The sequence below is a fragment of the Aotus nancymaae genome, unplaced genomic scaffold, assembly GCF_030222135.1.
Source record: "Aotus nancymaae isolate 86718 unplaced genomic scaffold, 86718_ANA_hifiasm-v0.15.2.pri h1tg000079l, whole genome shotgun sequence".
Taxonomy (NCBI): Eukaryota; Metazoa; Chordata; class Mammalia; order Primates; family Aotidae; genus Aotus; species Aotus nancymaae.
This window is the reverse complement of record NW_026988494.1, coordinates 11,555,888-11,571,248: the sequence shown is the minus strand read 5'-3', so window position 1 is coordinate 11,571,248 and position 15,361 is coordinate 11,555,888. Positions and strand designations below refer to the sequence as shown.

Sequence of the window (15,361 nt, the reverse complement as noted above, 5' to 3'; positions counted from 1 at the left end):
CCCTGGGTTAACCCATTGCTAAAGGAAGTATTTCAGAGAAAGAGCAATGATTGCATGCCGGGGCTCTCAGGGGAATTGACATGAAGGAAAGGACGCTTAGGCAGACCATGGAGTCTTGGCACATTCTGCCAGATAGAGGGATGGGAGGGCAGTAAGAGCACTGCCAGCTGGGGAGGAGTGTGGCAAAGGGTGGAACTAGAAATGGACTTGAGCCCCTTGGAGCAGAGTGTGTCATGAAAGGAAGCAATGACTAGAGAGGGGGTCTGGAACTCAGAAGAACTGAACTCTAAGCCTGATTCTTCTACTCGATAGCTGGGTGGCTTTGAACAAATCACATGAGTTTTCTCAACTTCAGTATAGTCCTCTGTCAAATGAGAATAACAGTAACAACTTTGACTCTAAGTTTTGAGTAAGTATCAAACGAGACCCTTGGTGTAAAATAATTCATAACTGAAAATCCACAGTATTATTGTTGAATTTATTGCTGTGTTTGTTGCTAAACTGAATTGGTGCCAGAGTGTGGAAGGCTGGCAGGGAGAGGAAGCTGGGTCTGAGGAGGCCATCTAGAACAGGACAGCAGTAAGAGGACAGAGACTTTTCGAAAGGTTTACTTTGATGCAGTATGTAGAAAAGACAGGAACCGGGAGAGAGTGGAGTTAGAAAAATCACCTAGGAAACTTTTCCAGGGAAACACCATGAGTGGATGAGAGGGACCTGGTAGGTACTAAATGGTTTGAGCAGTCATGCTGGGGGGCACACTGGGGAGATGAGTTGTAGCCCTTTGTAGAGGTAGACAGAAAAACTGGTAGATTACTCCATGGGCTTGTGTTCTAATCCTGTCTACTGCGAAAGATTACGAGTGGAAAATATATGTGGTTTCTAAGACTGGGTTATTAAGATTTTATAATCAACACAGAATCCTAAGAAAATATGGATTATGAATTTTCCCTGAATGTGTCTCATCTTCAATAGTCCTACAATAGTAATATTTTTAAAGCTTGCTTCCCAAGTAGGACGTACTTTCTAATTCTTTGAAATGTTTTGTTTTTTGTTTTTGTTTTTTGTGACGGAGTCTCACTCCGTCTCCTAGGCTGGACTGCAGTGGCACGACCTCAGCTCACTGCAAACTCTACCTCCTGGGTTCAAGCGATTCTCCTGCCTCAGCCCTCTGAGTAGCTAGGATTACAGGCATGCACCACCACTCCCAGCTAATTTTGTATTTTTAGTAGAGAAGGGATTTCGCTTTGGCCAGGCTGGTCTTGAACTCCTGACCTTGTGATCCACCCACCTTGGCCTCCCAAAGTGCTAGGATTACAGGTATGAGCCACTGTGCCCAGCCTTGTTTTTTGTTTTTTGAGATAGGGTCTTACTCTGTCGCTCAAGCTGGATTGCAGTGGCATGATCTAGGCTAAAACCTCTGCCTCCTGGGCTCAAGTAATACTCCTGCCTCAACCTCCTGAGTAGCTGTGACTATAGACATGCATAATCTCACCCAGCTAATTTTTGTATTTTTAGTAGAGATTTTTAGTAGAGATAGGGTTTCACTGTGTTGGCCAGGCTGGTCTCAAACTCCTGACCACAAGTGATCCGCCTGTCTCGGCCTCCCAAAGTGCTGGAATTATAGGCATGAGCCACTGCACTCAGCCTCATAAGGATATAGAAAGTAGGCTCAATTAGCATGCAAGCTTCCAAAGGGCAGAGATTTGGGGTTATTTGTTCATGGCTATAATCTTATGCTTAGAACACTGTCCAGCACATAGTAGCCTCTATAATTATTTGCTGAATGAATAAATGAACAAATGAATTAATTAGAGGCGTATATTGTGTGTGTACTTTTCCTGGATGGTTACGTGGTTAAATAGGCACTGTGTGCATTTGTGGTGCTGACTATGACAATATCTTACTGCCAATCATGGACCAAAGCCCTTATAACAGCCCTGTCATGACACACATCTATTGCCACTTATTCATTGCCACCAGCACTCAAATCATTTTCTCCTCTCCTTTTTACATCCCCTGGGACCCAGCAGCAGTAAAATCAGTAAAGTTGGAAGTGAATGGAGATAAGAGCACAAAGGGATCCAGTTTTTCCAACTCGGAAGTGGCAATTGGTTTGTCTCCTTACACCTCTCCCCAAAAGAGGCTTTTTCATGTTCCTGAAACAGAAAACATCGCCTGGGCGGGTGTGTGTCTGGCAGAACTGGTGCAATTCAGTCTCCTCCGGCAGCCACAAAACAAAGTGGGGGCCTGGGAGGAGGTGGGGCTCTTCAGTAAGATGAGACAATATGCCAGTTCCACACGCCATGTTTCACAGTGCAAAGCTGCAAGGTCCCCCAGACAAAGCAAATAGGAGAGCCGGCTCTAGAGCCTGCCAACAGGGTCCTGAAAGCTAAAAGGGAAACTTCCCTAAGGACACTAAATTGGTCATTTAGGGGTGCCCCGCCTGGTTAGAAGAAACCTCCTTTGCATGTTTTCCACTGTTTAACCATTCTGAGGATTTCCTAGCCGTTCATAATGTCTGCTCACTTTCTGCCATCAACTTGCAATTTGTTCTTTACCACACTTGAGATCTTCACTTAGAAGAGAAAAAGAGGCCCAAGCATATTATATTCAGAATATATATTTTTATGAACAAAACAAATAAACAGCCAGGCACAGTGGCTCATACTTGTAATCCCAACACTTTGGGAGGCTGAAGTGGGCAGATCCCTTGAAGTCAGGAGTTTCAGAGCAGCCTGGCCAACATGGAGAAACCCTGTCTCTACTAAACATACAAACATTAGCCATGCATGGTTGGGGATGCCTGTAATCCCAGCTACTCAGGGGGAAGAAGTATGAGAACTGCTTTAACCTGGGAGGCAGAGGTTGCAGGTTAAACCGTTGCATGAACTGAGATTATGCCACTGCACTCCAACCTGGGCAAGAGTGAGACCCTGTCTCAAAATAAAAAAACACAAATAAACATAACAGTTATGAAATGCACTAAGTCACCAAATTCTCATTAAGCATTGGTTTGAAATTTTATTGTACAGTTAGGGCTACACTGCAGACACGACTAAGATACCTAAAAGATGAGACTGCATTACCAAAGAGGTGTCAAAGAGGGAAAAAGAATCTGCTACATGGGTTCTTTCACTGGAAATGGAAGCTTCTCAGGTTTCATTTTTAATTCATGCAAATAAAACACTTATTAGCATTTTTTAATAGCATATCTTTTCAAATGGTAAATCTTTGGATTTAAAACCAATCATTTTTTAACATCTTCTCAAGATTCTGTAATTTATGCATTTTCTGAAAATCTGTAGTCTTAACTCAGAAGACATTCTTCTTTAATCTGTATATAGAAATATAGAAGCTTCTGTTGTTATTTCTATATATTTCAAAGATATAAAGTATATTACAGATGGGACTAGGGTCCATAAATGTGCGTAATGCACAATTGTGCACCTCTAGACGGTGGGCGGGGGGTATGTACATGTCTGTGTAGTCATTTTGCTTTCCTGAGCTACATACAGCCAAAAATAATGTCTGAAGAAAATTCTGTTTTCTCAGTGCTTGTAACTTCCTTATCTGTGTATATTTAATGTTGACATTATCATGTAGAATTTTTATCAAGTCCTTCACTTTCTCTTTGAGCAAGACTAAAAAGAAGAGCAGTCCATTAATATCTATCTTAAACTCACACTACATTAAACATCTTTTTGAAATGTGATGATTCCAAAAGGAAATTAAGCCATTTAAAAATCTATACAATAGCAAATGGAAAGCGATACAAATAAAAAAATTAAAACTGTGCCCTTAAGTAAAGCAAATTTGGATGAGAGCAAATGAAAATGAGCAAAATCTTAAACTGGAAACAAACATTTAGTCAAATGGAAAACATTTCTGGACTTCTGCTTTTCAGACCTGTCTGCCTCCCAAGCTGTTATATGGTAAGATTGAAAATGCTTTACATATCACAGAGATAACTCAAGGATTAAAGGCATGTTTGAAGTTCTTGGAACTATTCTAAGAAAGCCACTCGAGAAAACACAAGCACTGTTAATAATACTGTGCCGTCCATCATTAAAAACAGGCAACCATTTGTCACTCCATTTTTTTCTGCTATTTTCTCACATTAAACTATCACATTATAGTTAACGTTTTCTAAATCACTTTTCTTTTGCATAAAGAGTGCCCAGAGCAATACCAAAACCTTATAAACCAGAATAAGCAGAAAATATGGTCTTAAGAAATGAACAAATAAGAATTCACTCATGTCAAACATCAGGCTAAGCACTAGAGGCATAGCAATAAATGCAGACGCAACCCCTGCCCTCATGAAACCTGCAGTTTAACAGAGCACAGAGGAATTCCTGATTGTTCCAAAAAACAAATTAAAAAAAAAAAAACCAGTGTGCTATTGAAATGTGTATGTACACAGGGACCTAACCCTAACATAGTCTAGGGGAAGATCAGGAATATAGATAGGCAGGAGGGAATCATGGAAGCTGGGAAGGGCATCAGGGCTGGTTGGTCATCCTGATAGTTTTTAAAAAGCCATTTATATTATTATTTAAGAGGAACGGAAGCCTTTGTGGCATAAACTTAAGAGCATAACATAAATCTCTTAACATAGAAATTCTTTATGGAGTGTTTACATATTTATAACATAATTTGTTGAAACTGGGGTCAATGCTCATTTTTTTTGTCTCTCAGGGACAGTACCAGCTGCTTGCATACATGCCTTTTCTATGGGGTGTGAAAGTCCTGGTTATGATTTATTTAACCTGGTTGTTGACCAGCTTTAGTTTGCCAACATTCAACATACGAGTTGTATTAAAATTTCATTCTAGAATGCTGACATATACAATACACAGTTATTTTACCAGCCGAGATTTCATGTATGCGCCCCAAAAAAGCCACTACTCTTCCTCAATTTGGGCATTTCTTTTGTTTTATTTTCAATTCCAGTCTAGTTTTATTTCTACTTTATAGTTATCATGCTGTAACAAATAGTTTCAATTATAAGGAACTAGGAAAAAGAAATTGACAAGCTGTTATTGTGTTTTATATCTAATAGACAGAGGAAACATGACTAGTATTTGTTGATAACTGATATAGTGGCTTGCAAGGAGTTTTAGAAAGACAACAGTATTTATCTTAAAGATCCCTGCAGAAAATATTGCTCTCCTTCTCTTTCTTCCCCATACCCAGCTGATGCAAGTGAACCCCAAAGTTGGGACTCAGCCTTGGAGGCCTCTTGGCTTTGTATTCAGGAAAGAATTCAAGAGTGAGCTGACAGTGAAAGAAAGCAAGTTTATTAGAGCAACAGTGTACAGCAAAATGGTGCTCCATAGACAGAGCAGGGCTACCCCTAGGCAGAGTAGCACAGAGTAGTCCTTGTGCATTGACAGCTAGCTATATTTATGCCCACTCCTAACTATATGCTAAGCAAAGAGCGTATTATTCACAGACTTTCTGGAAAATGGGGCAAGGAGCTCCCAGAACCACATAAGGTAACTTCCAGGTCATTGACACGGCATTTATAAACTGTCATGGCACTGGCAGGCATATCTTAAGCAAATACATTGTAATTCCTAGTCCTAGCCGGTTTGAGGCAGTTCCTTTGCTACATCCTGTTTAGATTACCAGGGTCTTGAAAACAGGTCCTGCTAATCTCCTACCTCACCCCCATTATTTATTTGTTTAGTAACTCTAAGTCTAGAAGAATGAGAAAACTAAAACTCTATTCATTTTACATTTTCATTCTATTCCTACAGATGAAATGACTTAGCACAAACAGACTATTTAAGGCAGAAGAACTTCAGACCAAAGAGACTTAAAGGCAGCAAGAACAGCAAATGTTTTATGTGGTTTTCATTCTGAAGAAAATCAAGGCATAAAATAATTTCCTCAAAAGATGTCAAAATATGTATTTAACTATCAAGTCACTAAAAATGGAAAACCCAAAGTGGTTCTATTGAACCACCAGATACCAAATAACTAATCAGGATCAACAGCCTTACTATAGCAAAATATCAATTTTCTTCTCTCCAAAAGTCAGAGAATGTCTAAAATTGATTTAATGTAGTAAATGAATTTTCAAAAAAAAAAAAAAGCTTTTTGAAATATAGACCTCTGTAAAAGAGCAAATCTTACTGCTTCTGTTTACTCTATGATACAATTTTACACCTATTAGCAGGGTTAGCATACTTCGATTTATTTATTCTTCTAAACTTTTGTCTCCAATAAAAGTTTGTTGACATTGGCCAGGTGCGGTGGCTCACGCCTGTAATCCCAGCACTTTGGGAGGCTGAGGCAGGCAGATCATGAGATCAAGAGATTGAAACCATTCTGGCCAACATGGTGAAACCCTGTCTCTACTAAAACATACAAAAATTAGCTGGGCGTGGTGGCGCATGCATGTGGTACCAGCTACTTGGGAGGCTGAGGCAGGAGAATTGCTTGAACCCAGGAGGCAGAGGTTGCAGTGAGCCGATCGCGGTCTCAAAAAAAAAAAAAAAAAAGTTTGTTGAGATTGACGTTGACAATACCTGCAATAAAAGTTTGTTGACAATGACATTGTTGATGTCATTCAGTGCTATAATCTTTGATCTTCCCCCTCTAATAAATATTCTGCTCTTCCTAAAACAGTATTTAAAGATACCCAGAATTGGTGGGGAAACCCCATATTTGCTAAGCACAAAAGAAAATCATAGAACTATTGGAATATGCTGTGCTTTTTCAGCTATTTAAAAAAAAATAAAAGCAAGAAATTAACAAGAAATCAGTAATGACAGATGAGCAACAAGTTTGCAATTTTTTTCTATCCTTGCTCTGGTAGCATTTAACCACAGAAACTTGAGAGGAAGAACAAACTGTTTCCTCTCTACTCCCTACCCAACACCAAACACCAAAATTTAGCAACCATAATCTTCATATTTCAAAGGCCATAGCTGATTTTAGCTTATTGCCTAGACTTGCCATTCTCATATTTACATTTACAGGGTGTGTTGGGCTGTCCTTGCATTGCTATAAAGAAATACCTGAAAATGGGTATTAGCAAGAAAAGAGGTTTAATTGGCTCCTGGTTCTGAAGGCTGTACAAGAAGCATAACACCACCATCTGCTTCTGGGAGTGCCTCAGAAAGCTTATAATCGTGGCAGAAGGTGACGGGGGAGCAGGCATCTCACATGGTCGAAACAGCAGCAAGAGAGAGGAGGGAGGTACCACACACCTTTAAACTACCAAATCTCACAGGAACTCATTCACTATTGCAAGGACAGTACCAAGAGGATGGTGCTAAACCCTGCCTGAGAAATTCACTCCCAAGACCCAAACACCACCAGGTCCCACCTCCAACATTGAAGATTACATTTCAACGTGAGATTTGGGCAGAGACAATGTCCAAACTATATCGCAGGTTTTGCTTTTTTCTGTTTATAAGTAATACCATATTCTGTAATCTCAAGTAAGCTTTAATTTTGTCAGAGAGGCTGATGAGCAGAAGTCATCCACTAGTGAGTGAGCTTAGCTACTTCCTCGAAGTCTGTATCTCATCATGACGTTATTGTTCTCTATTTGCACTAACTCTCCAAAGGAATTAAGCTTTTATAGTGAAAATTACATGCAATGTTGGAAATTAAGATTGAATGGAGTCTCAAAAATCTTGAGATGTCTCTTTACAGATACCTATCTATAGATTTACAAGGATATATAGGTTGATAGTCACAGATGAACATGGATACATCAATATATATCAAATAGCTATAGGAATTATTAGCAGTTCCTGTTGCCTTTGTGAACAAGCAGTTCCCCGACTCCAAAGATCTCTTTTTCAAGGAAGTATTTGTTTTTCTGGAATTTACAGGCTTTAGAAGAAATTGAGTTAGAAAAATCAAAGTCATCAAGTTACTCTTAACATTCATTTTATTTTCATCTTCTTTAACATTCGTCATATTCTTTAACCTCAACTAAAATAGTCATGTGCAGAATATAATTAATGCACATATTATAAATGATATTTTTACAACTTAGCTGCAAATAATAGATGTTGGGCCATTAATTTTTCTTCTGATAGAAACATTTTATGATTTTTCTCACATCATCAGCTCTTTCAAGTTTTAAGGAATGCTTGTAAAACTATCTTAGTTCTTAGCATTAATTAGGGCACACTACTGAAAGAGAGAGAGAGTGTGTGTGTGTGTGTGTGTGTGTGTGTGTTTCTGGTCCTGAAATCAAATGTCTATTATCTTTTTAATTTTATAACTTAGTCCGTAAGTCACTGTTCCAAGGTCACAACTCATATTTGATCTGAAATGCTGGACATTGAAGAAAGGAAGCAGAAGTTCGATAAAATTACATAAGAAGAACTTTTAATCTAAAAACCCTGCACCAAAGAAAGGAAGACTAATTACAGCAGCCTTTAAAACTGATGTGAATTTGCTACATTTTTGTAAGACCTAGTAGTTTCTACTAGTAGACAAAGTGACTGATAAATAATAAAAATTGTTTCTCCTCATAATGTTCTTTGGAAGACTGGCCAAAATAGAGGCAAGGAGCCTGATAACAAAAATCTTTAGCTGTGTTTCTAAATTTAGTCCCTCTCTGCTTAGAAACTGATAGGTAACAAGATATGAATAAGTTTCATGACATTTATTTTTATGTCCATATTTTATTACTAAATTTCCTGAATTCTGTATGCCAGTATTAAAAAACCTCATGAAATCTTGATGCTTTAAACAGTTTAGTACCTTAAAACAGTAACAACAACAAAAGCCAGCCTTAAAGACATACACATGTGGCGTTGCTCACTGAGAAGTCCTTGTCAACCCATGGTTTATAATTCAGAGAGGTAAACATAGGATAGATTTTAAATTAAAATACTATGGTGAGTTAAAACAAATACCAGACATTTTACACTTTGACCCAAATAGAATCTCAACTGGTAATTCAGCTTCTCAAATGTCATAACTTACAGTGGTCTCCAAACTTTATTTTTTATTTTTTTATTTTTTTGAGACAGAGTCCCACTCTGTCGCCAGGCTGGAGTGCAGTGACATGATCTCAGCTCACTACAACCTCCGCCTTCCAGGTTCAAGAGATTCTCCTGCCTCAGCCTCCCAAGTAGCTGGGACTACAGGAGCATGCCACCACACCCAGCTAATTTTTTTGTATTTTTAGTGGAGATGGGGTTTCACAGAGTGGGCGAGGATGGTCTCCATCTCTTGCCCTTGTGATCCGCTCGCCTCGGCCCCCCAAAGTGCTGGGATTACAGGCATAAGCCTCCACATCTGGCCCTCCAAATTTTTTTAAATGGGTATTCACAAGTAAAATACTGTCAAGTACACACTATATATATTACATTTGTATATCTATATGTATGTATGTACATATATAATCACTAAAGCATGGTTTCTCAACCCCAGCACTATTGACATTTTGGGCAAGATACTTCATTGTCATGGGGAACTGTACATTAAGGACATTAACAGCATCCCTTGATTCTACGAATTATATGTCAGCAGTACTTCCCCCAGGTATGACAGCCAAAACCTCTCCAGACACTGCTAAATGTCCCCTAGGGAGAAAAAAATCACTCCAGTTGAGAACCACTACTCTAAATAATGTTCATGTTATACTGTACTAATATATAGTGTATAGCAAACATGAAATATGTCTATTTTTAATGTTGAGTTTATTTTATTTTTTAATAGTGCCAAAAGAAACTTTTTGCTTTCTCTATAAGTGTTATAATGAATTACTTTTAGGATAAAATACACTACAGAATATGCTTGAAGTTGCTTTTTAAACCTTAGCCTAAAGATGGTGGCACTGATTCAAACTGCAGTTTATTTTAATACTTGATTTTAAAGGCCATGAAGGTAGAAAAAGACATGTAACTCCAAATGGACAAAACGCAACTTTTTTACTAAATCATGATGTAAAATTTGTATCCAGCCTAACAATAATCCAAAGGATTTTATTTAAATTTTACAAGTAAATATATATGCTTTGGTGTCTTGAAACAAATGGGAAACTGCATTTTTATATTTTGAACATGTATGTTTGAAATTACTGCAAGTGTACAATTTGTCAAAAATTTTAATAGACTGGAAAACTGTGTTCAGATTTTTAAAATTTGTGTATGAGTATTTTAATAGGCAGTATACACATACCATTTTCAGTAATAAATTCATATAACAATATACACATTTCTAAAATATTTTTAGAATGATTTATACATAACTCAACTTGTTTCTTTTATAAAGCAGTTACTTGCTCACTCATTGTGTAAGTGCCACCTTTATCTTGGAGAAACAAATTATGTAGTCTTTAAAAAAATGTATTCTCAGTAGCATAATAGTGACAGCTGCTTATCATCACTGAAATGTCAGTAAATTTGAGTTATTTGCTTTTTGTAAAATAAAAATGAGTAAGTCATCTCAAATTCCAGTTCCTTGCTATGAGATAACCAGCAAAGCAAACATCTGTATGGTGACAAATGGTGTTTGTGGTCACTCCCTACCACGTTTCCAATATTGTAAAGAATTCACTGTTTTTTACTAATTTGGGTTTAATTAAAATATTAGAATATCAATGTCGGTCTGTAGCATTTTGTGCACTTTAGCTTTAACTTTTTGCTAAAATAGCTCGCCTGTTAATTTTGCAATGCTATCTCCATAAACTTAGCCTAAAATTCTTTCTGTGGTTAAATTTATAGTTTTTAGATGAAATATTATATTTATTAAAAGAGCCATTTACTGTTGAGAATATCACCTCATTGGTTTTTCTTTCCTTTAGTGGCTCATAATGAAAGGGGGTAGGTAATCATTCATATTCCATCATTGAAACAAAATTTAGCAAATACTATAAGCCGAGACCTATTAGAAACACCTGTGCTTACATTTACTATATATTCCAAACCTTTAAGACTTCATAATTTGTTATAAAACTGGTTTATTCAGCTCTTTTGCAATGTTGACTGAATTTTTACTAGGAAATACATTCAAGGTATTTTAGCCTGACCACCACGTTGTTTTTCAAGGATTCTTTTAGTCATTTTCTCTAAGGCAAGATGAACATGTTTCCTCAATGTCTTTAGGTCATTGGCTATTCAGTCAAGTTTTTCATTAAACATTAATTGGGTATTACATAACTAAATATCACAGGAGAAATCATAGGATACATTTAAAATGTCTTGCTAATAGTGATGACTTTGCTCTATCATTAGCTAACATCTCAAGGCACAATTTTCCTCTAGATCAAGGTTCACTTTGAAAAAGAGTAAGTGGATATATATATTTTAATAGTCTTCTTGATCCTTCCATGGGGGAGAAAGTGGAGGCAGAAATTTTGTCAAATCTGATTAGATTGTCAACATATCAATAATTCCTAATAGGACTCAGAGAAATATCAATGTTCTCTTGCTCTTCACTTTGTCCTGACTTATTAGCACTATTTCAGTCAAATTTTTTACACAGAAGATAATATATCTTTAAACTCTCTCATATTTACTTACGTTCATCTGTAAGTGACTTGAAACATTTAAATTAAGCTTGTCCAACCCACAGCCTGTGGACTGCACACAGCCCAAGACAGCTTTGAATGCAGCCCAAGTAAATTCGTTAATCTTTCTTAAAATATTAGAAGAATTTTTTGCTACTTTTTTTTTTAGCTCATCAGCTATCATTGGTGTTAGTCTATTTTATATGTGGCCCAAGATAATTCTTCTTCTTCCAATGTGGCCCAGAGAAACCAAAAGATTGGACCCCACCCACTAATGTAAATGACAAAAGCAAAAGAATGATTGAGAGAGACCTGGCCAATCCATTTATACCATGGACCCAATAATCTCCCCTTAAAAGATTTTGAGTATTGTAAGTGACACATGCCATGTGAAATGAAGTGAGAATTAGCATTAATCCACTTAAGTTAAATATTTGCAAAGCTTAATTTCAGTCTTCAATTAAAAAAAAAAGATATAAATAAAAGTTAGTCATATTTTCTCCAACAGATCATCTTGCACACTTACTGGGGTACCAGACTCCATTTTCAGAAACCCTGCCTTAGAGTGAGTACCAGCTATTCTTAGAGGTGCAAATGATATTTATTGGTCTGTGCTGCAGACTGAAATGAACTCTATTTTCCTGTCTAAAAATCAAAATTTGCGATGTAGTTTTTGGCATTTTTTTTCCAAGTGTGACCACCCAATAATGCCATCTGGTCTACAACCGCCTCATTTTAACATGGGGTCACAAAATGCCCCATTGCAAGACTGGCCAAATTCAGGCCTTATGATCAAGGAGGTGTTAAAGAAGCAAGGCAATTAGTGTCATAGTTACAATTATGGTGCAAAATGCAAGGCAGGTGCTTGTACCAGAAACTGATTGAAAAGCATTCTCTCCACTTAGTTATATGTAAAAGGCAATGAAAGAATTTGACCACAAGCATTCCCATAAATATTTAAAAACAGTTTTCTGGCTGAGTTAATAAATGAATGGAATGGTCAGAATTTCCAGCCATAGTGTGACAAGTAATTGGTGAAATCTGCAAAATAACCTAGTGCCTATTTAAAAAGATGTCATGTTTTCAGATCATTAAAGTACAGCATTTTATTTGCCAATGATTTATTTTATTTGTAAAGTATCCTACTCATAATGAAATGAAATAGCCGTAACTTTAGGTCAATAAAATATTTTACTGCTTCTAAAACCTCTCTCTGTGTGTGTGTGTGTGTGTGTGTGTGTGTGTGTGTGTGTGTAACAAGAGTTGAAATTACCCTGAAACTGTCTACATCCATAATTATTAATTTATTTTTAGATAAAAAGGTTTTCAAAATCTGGAATTTAAGCCTTAATCATCAATATTTATCAGCAAAATACTAAAGCTGACTTTGAAGTCTAAGGGAAATAGTGTACTTAACCTTCACCTATGATAGGGGTTCTTGTTACATTGACCAGCAAATAACTGAACATGAATGAGCATTGCAAAGACAGCTCCTCTTTTCAGAGCTCGCTGCTGCACTCAGCCTTTCTTTTTTCCACCTATCGAGCCGCTCAGCCTCTACGTATTAGCACATCCAACAGAGCTCATCCAACCATGGGTCCTGTCATCCTAATCCTTGGAGATTACTAGACCTAATGAAGACTTTGAGAATATTTCTGGCTTGACAGCAATATTTTCCTTAACAGAAGTCTTTTTTCCCCCTGAGCATTTTTGTCCCTCCAAACTTCAAGACTTTCTTCAAAGTCATCCCCACCCCAAACACACACCAAGAGTACTACAATGATTCTGTTGACACAAAACACAGCAAAGACTCAAGAAGTTACTAATGCTATGAAGTCTGTGCATGGCTTGTCATGTTGTCTTCCTCCTGGGTAATAGCAATGGCAGGGAAATGAGTCAGCAAAAACCATTAATGACACTTCCAATGAAGAGAATTGATCTAAAATTAAGGTGAAACTACAGAGCTCTTTTCCTGTCATGGTATTTTCCACGCATTTTGTTCTGTTTCCCAAAAGGTTTATCTCAAGTAAAAGACAGGAGTCATATCACAAAACTATTTAAAAGAGAATTTCCTCTTCTGTCCATAATCCTGAGGAATATTTGCCTTAAAAAGTAAGAGCCTCTGTTTACAACCAAGTACACTATAGAGGGAGGGGTAAGCTTTCTTAGAATAAAACTGGGAGGAAGAGAGGATGGGAAACTAGTCTAACCTATCAAAACACTTCTGTCCAAATGTGTCACCAGAAGAGGATTGTGCACAATCTCCAGGTTTTCTTCAACTTCTTCCTATTCATATGAAATTCAATCTTTATTTGATTTTTGATGGCTTTCCAGGGTTAGAAATACTCATCCCCAACAGAATTCTAAAATCCGCAGAAGATTGGATTCTATGGATTTTAGAATTCTTGTTACATCTTATTTCCCTTCCCTGTTACTAATTTCCCACTGAAATTCCCTATCCATTATTTTGGCTGAGTAGCCCAGGTATTGTTTGAAAAACTAAATCATCCAAATAAACATTTTGAAAAAATCATATTGATTATTGACACTTAATGCTGAGTTTTCTCCAGCATCTTCCAATCTAAAATGGAAAATGTAGAAACTAGTGACTAATTGAACAGCACGTAAGTGAACACAACCTAGATACTATGAAGTCAACACTAACTTAAGTTTAAGAAAAGACAAAGGTAGGCCGGGCGCGGTGGCTCACGCCTGTAATCCCAGCACTTTGGGAGGCCGAGGCGGATGGATCACGAGGTCATGAGATCGAGACCATCCTGGTCAACATGGTGAAACCCCGCCTCTACTAAAAATACAAAAAATTAGCTGGGCATGGTGGCGCGTGCCTGTAATCCCAGCTACTCAGGAGGCTGAGGCAGGAAAATTGCCTGAACCCAGGAGGCGGAGGTTGCAGTGAGCCGAGATCGCGCCATTGCACTCCAGCCTGGGTAACAAGAGCGAAACTCCGTCTCAAAAAAAAAAAAAAAAAAAAGACGAAGGTAAAGTGTGCAAGGCAAGTGTTCAGAAGAAGAGGCATAGGACTGAATCCCACTTTCCTACTATTTGTTTTTCATGACAGATTGACTAAGACTGAAATCTCAAGTTTTCTTTCATAAAGAAAGGAAATAAGACATGTTGGATGGGGGAAGCTAGCCAGGCATGGTGACTTACGCCTGTAATCCCAGCACATTGGGAAGCTGAGGTGGGTGATCACTTGAGCCCAGGAGTTCAAGACCAGCCTTGGCAACATAGTGAGACCCTGTCTCTACAAAAAATACAACAATTAGCCAGGCATGGAGGTGCATGCCTGTAGTCCCAGCTACTCAGGAGGCAGAGGTGGGAGGATCACCTGAGCCTAGGAAGTCAAGTTTGCTGTGAGCTGTAATCGCACCACTGCAACAGCCTGGGCAACAGAGTGACAGCTTGTCTCAAAAATAAATAAATAATTAAGAATTGTAAAAGAATTGTAAAACGGTTGAGGAAACTTCAGTTTTGAAAAAGGTAAAGTCACAGTGTGGGAACTGAAATACAAATCAAATGAATGAGTAAATAGGAGGGAAAAGATAAAGTGCAGAGTGAAGGCAAGGAGACAGGCAGACTAAGAAATTCTGCAGAGATGGTAGAAAGAAGGCAATTTTACTAAGTCTGGAGAATAAAGACCCAGCTCACTGGCCTAAATATCTACAAATAAAAACTTGATATAACATTTTCTCACTGCAAAGAAATGACAAGTGTTTGAGGTGATGAATATGTCAATTATCTGATCTAACCATCATACAACGTATATATGTATCAAAACATCACACAGTACCCCGTAAATGTACAATTATTGTGTCAATTAAAAACAAAACTTATTAAAACGTTTTTAAT

General features: G+C 37.6%; 1 protein-coding gene across 6 annotated transcripts in view; it reads left to right on the top strand.

Moving 5' to 3' along the window:
• The window catches only part of DLC1 (DLC1 Rho GTPase activating protein), a 422,870-nt gene that overhangs the window by 288,795 nt on the left and 118,714 nt on the right, over positions 1–15,361 (top strand). Inside the window, exon 6 of one of the 6 annotated variants that reach the window (XM_064368820.1) lies at positions 5,763–7,400. The exons of the other annotated variants lie outside the window; for them this stretch is intronic. Coding sequence (XP_064224890.1) covers positions 5,763–5,776 — 14 coding nt within the window. The 3' untranslated portion in view covers positions 5,777–7,400. Of the gene's footprint in view, positions 1–5,762; positions 7,401–15,361 lie in introns of those variants that run through there. 6 annotated transcript variants of the gene reach the window in all.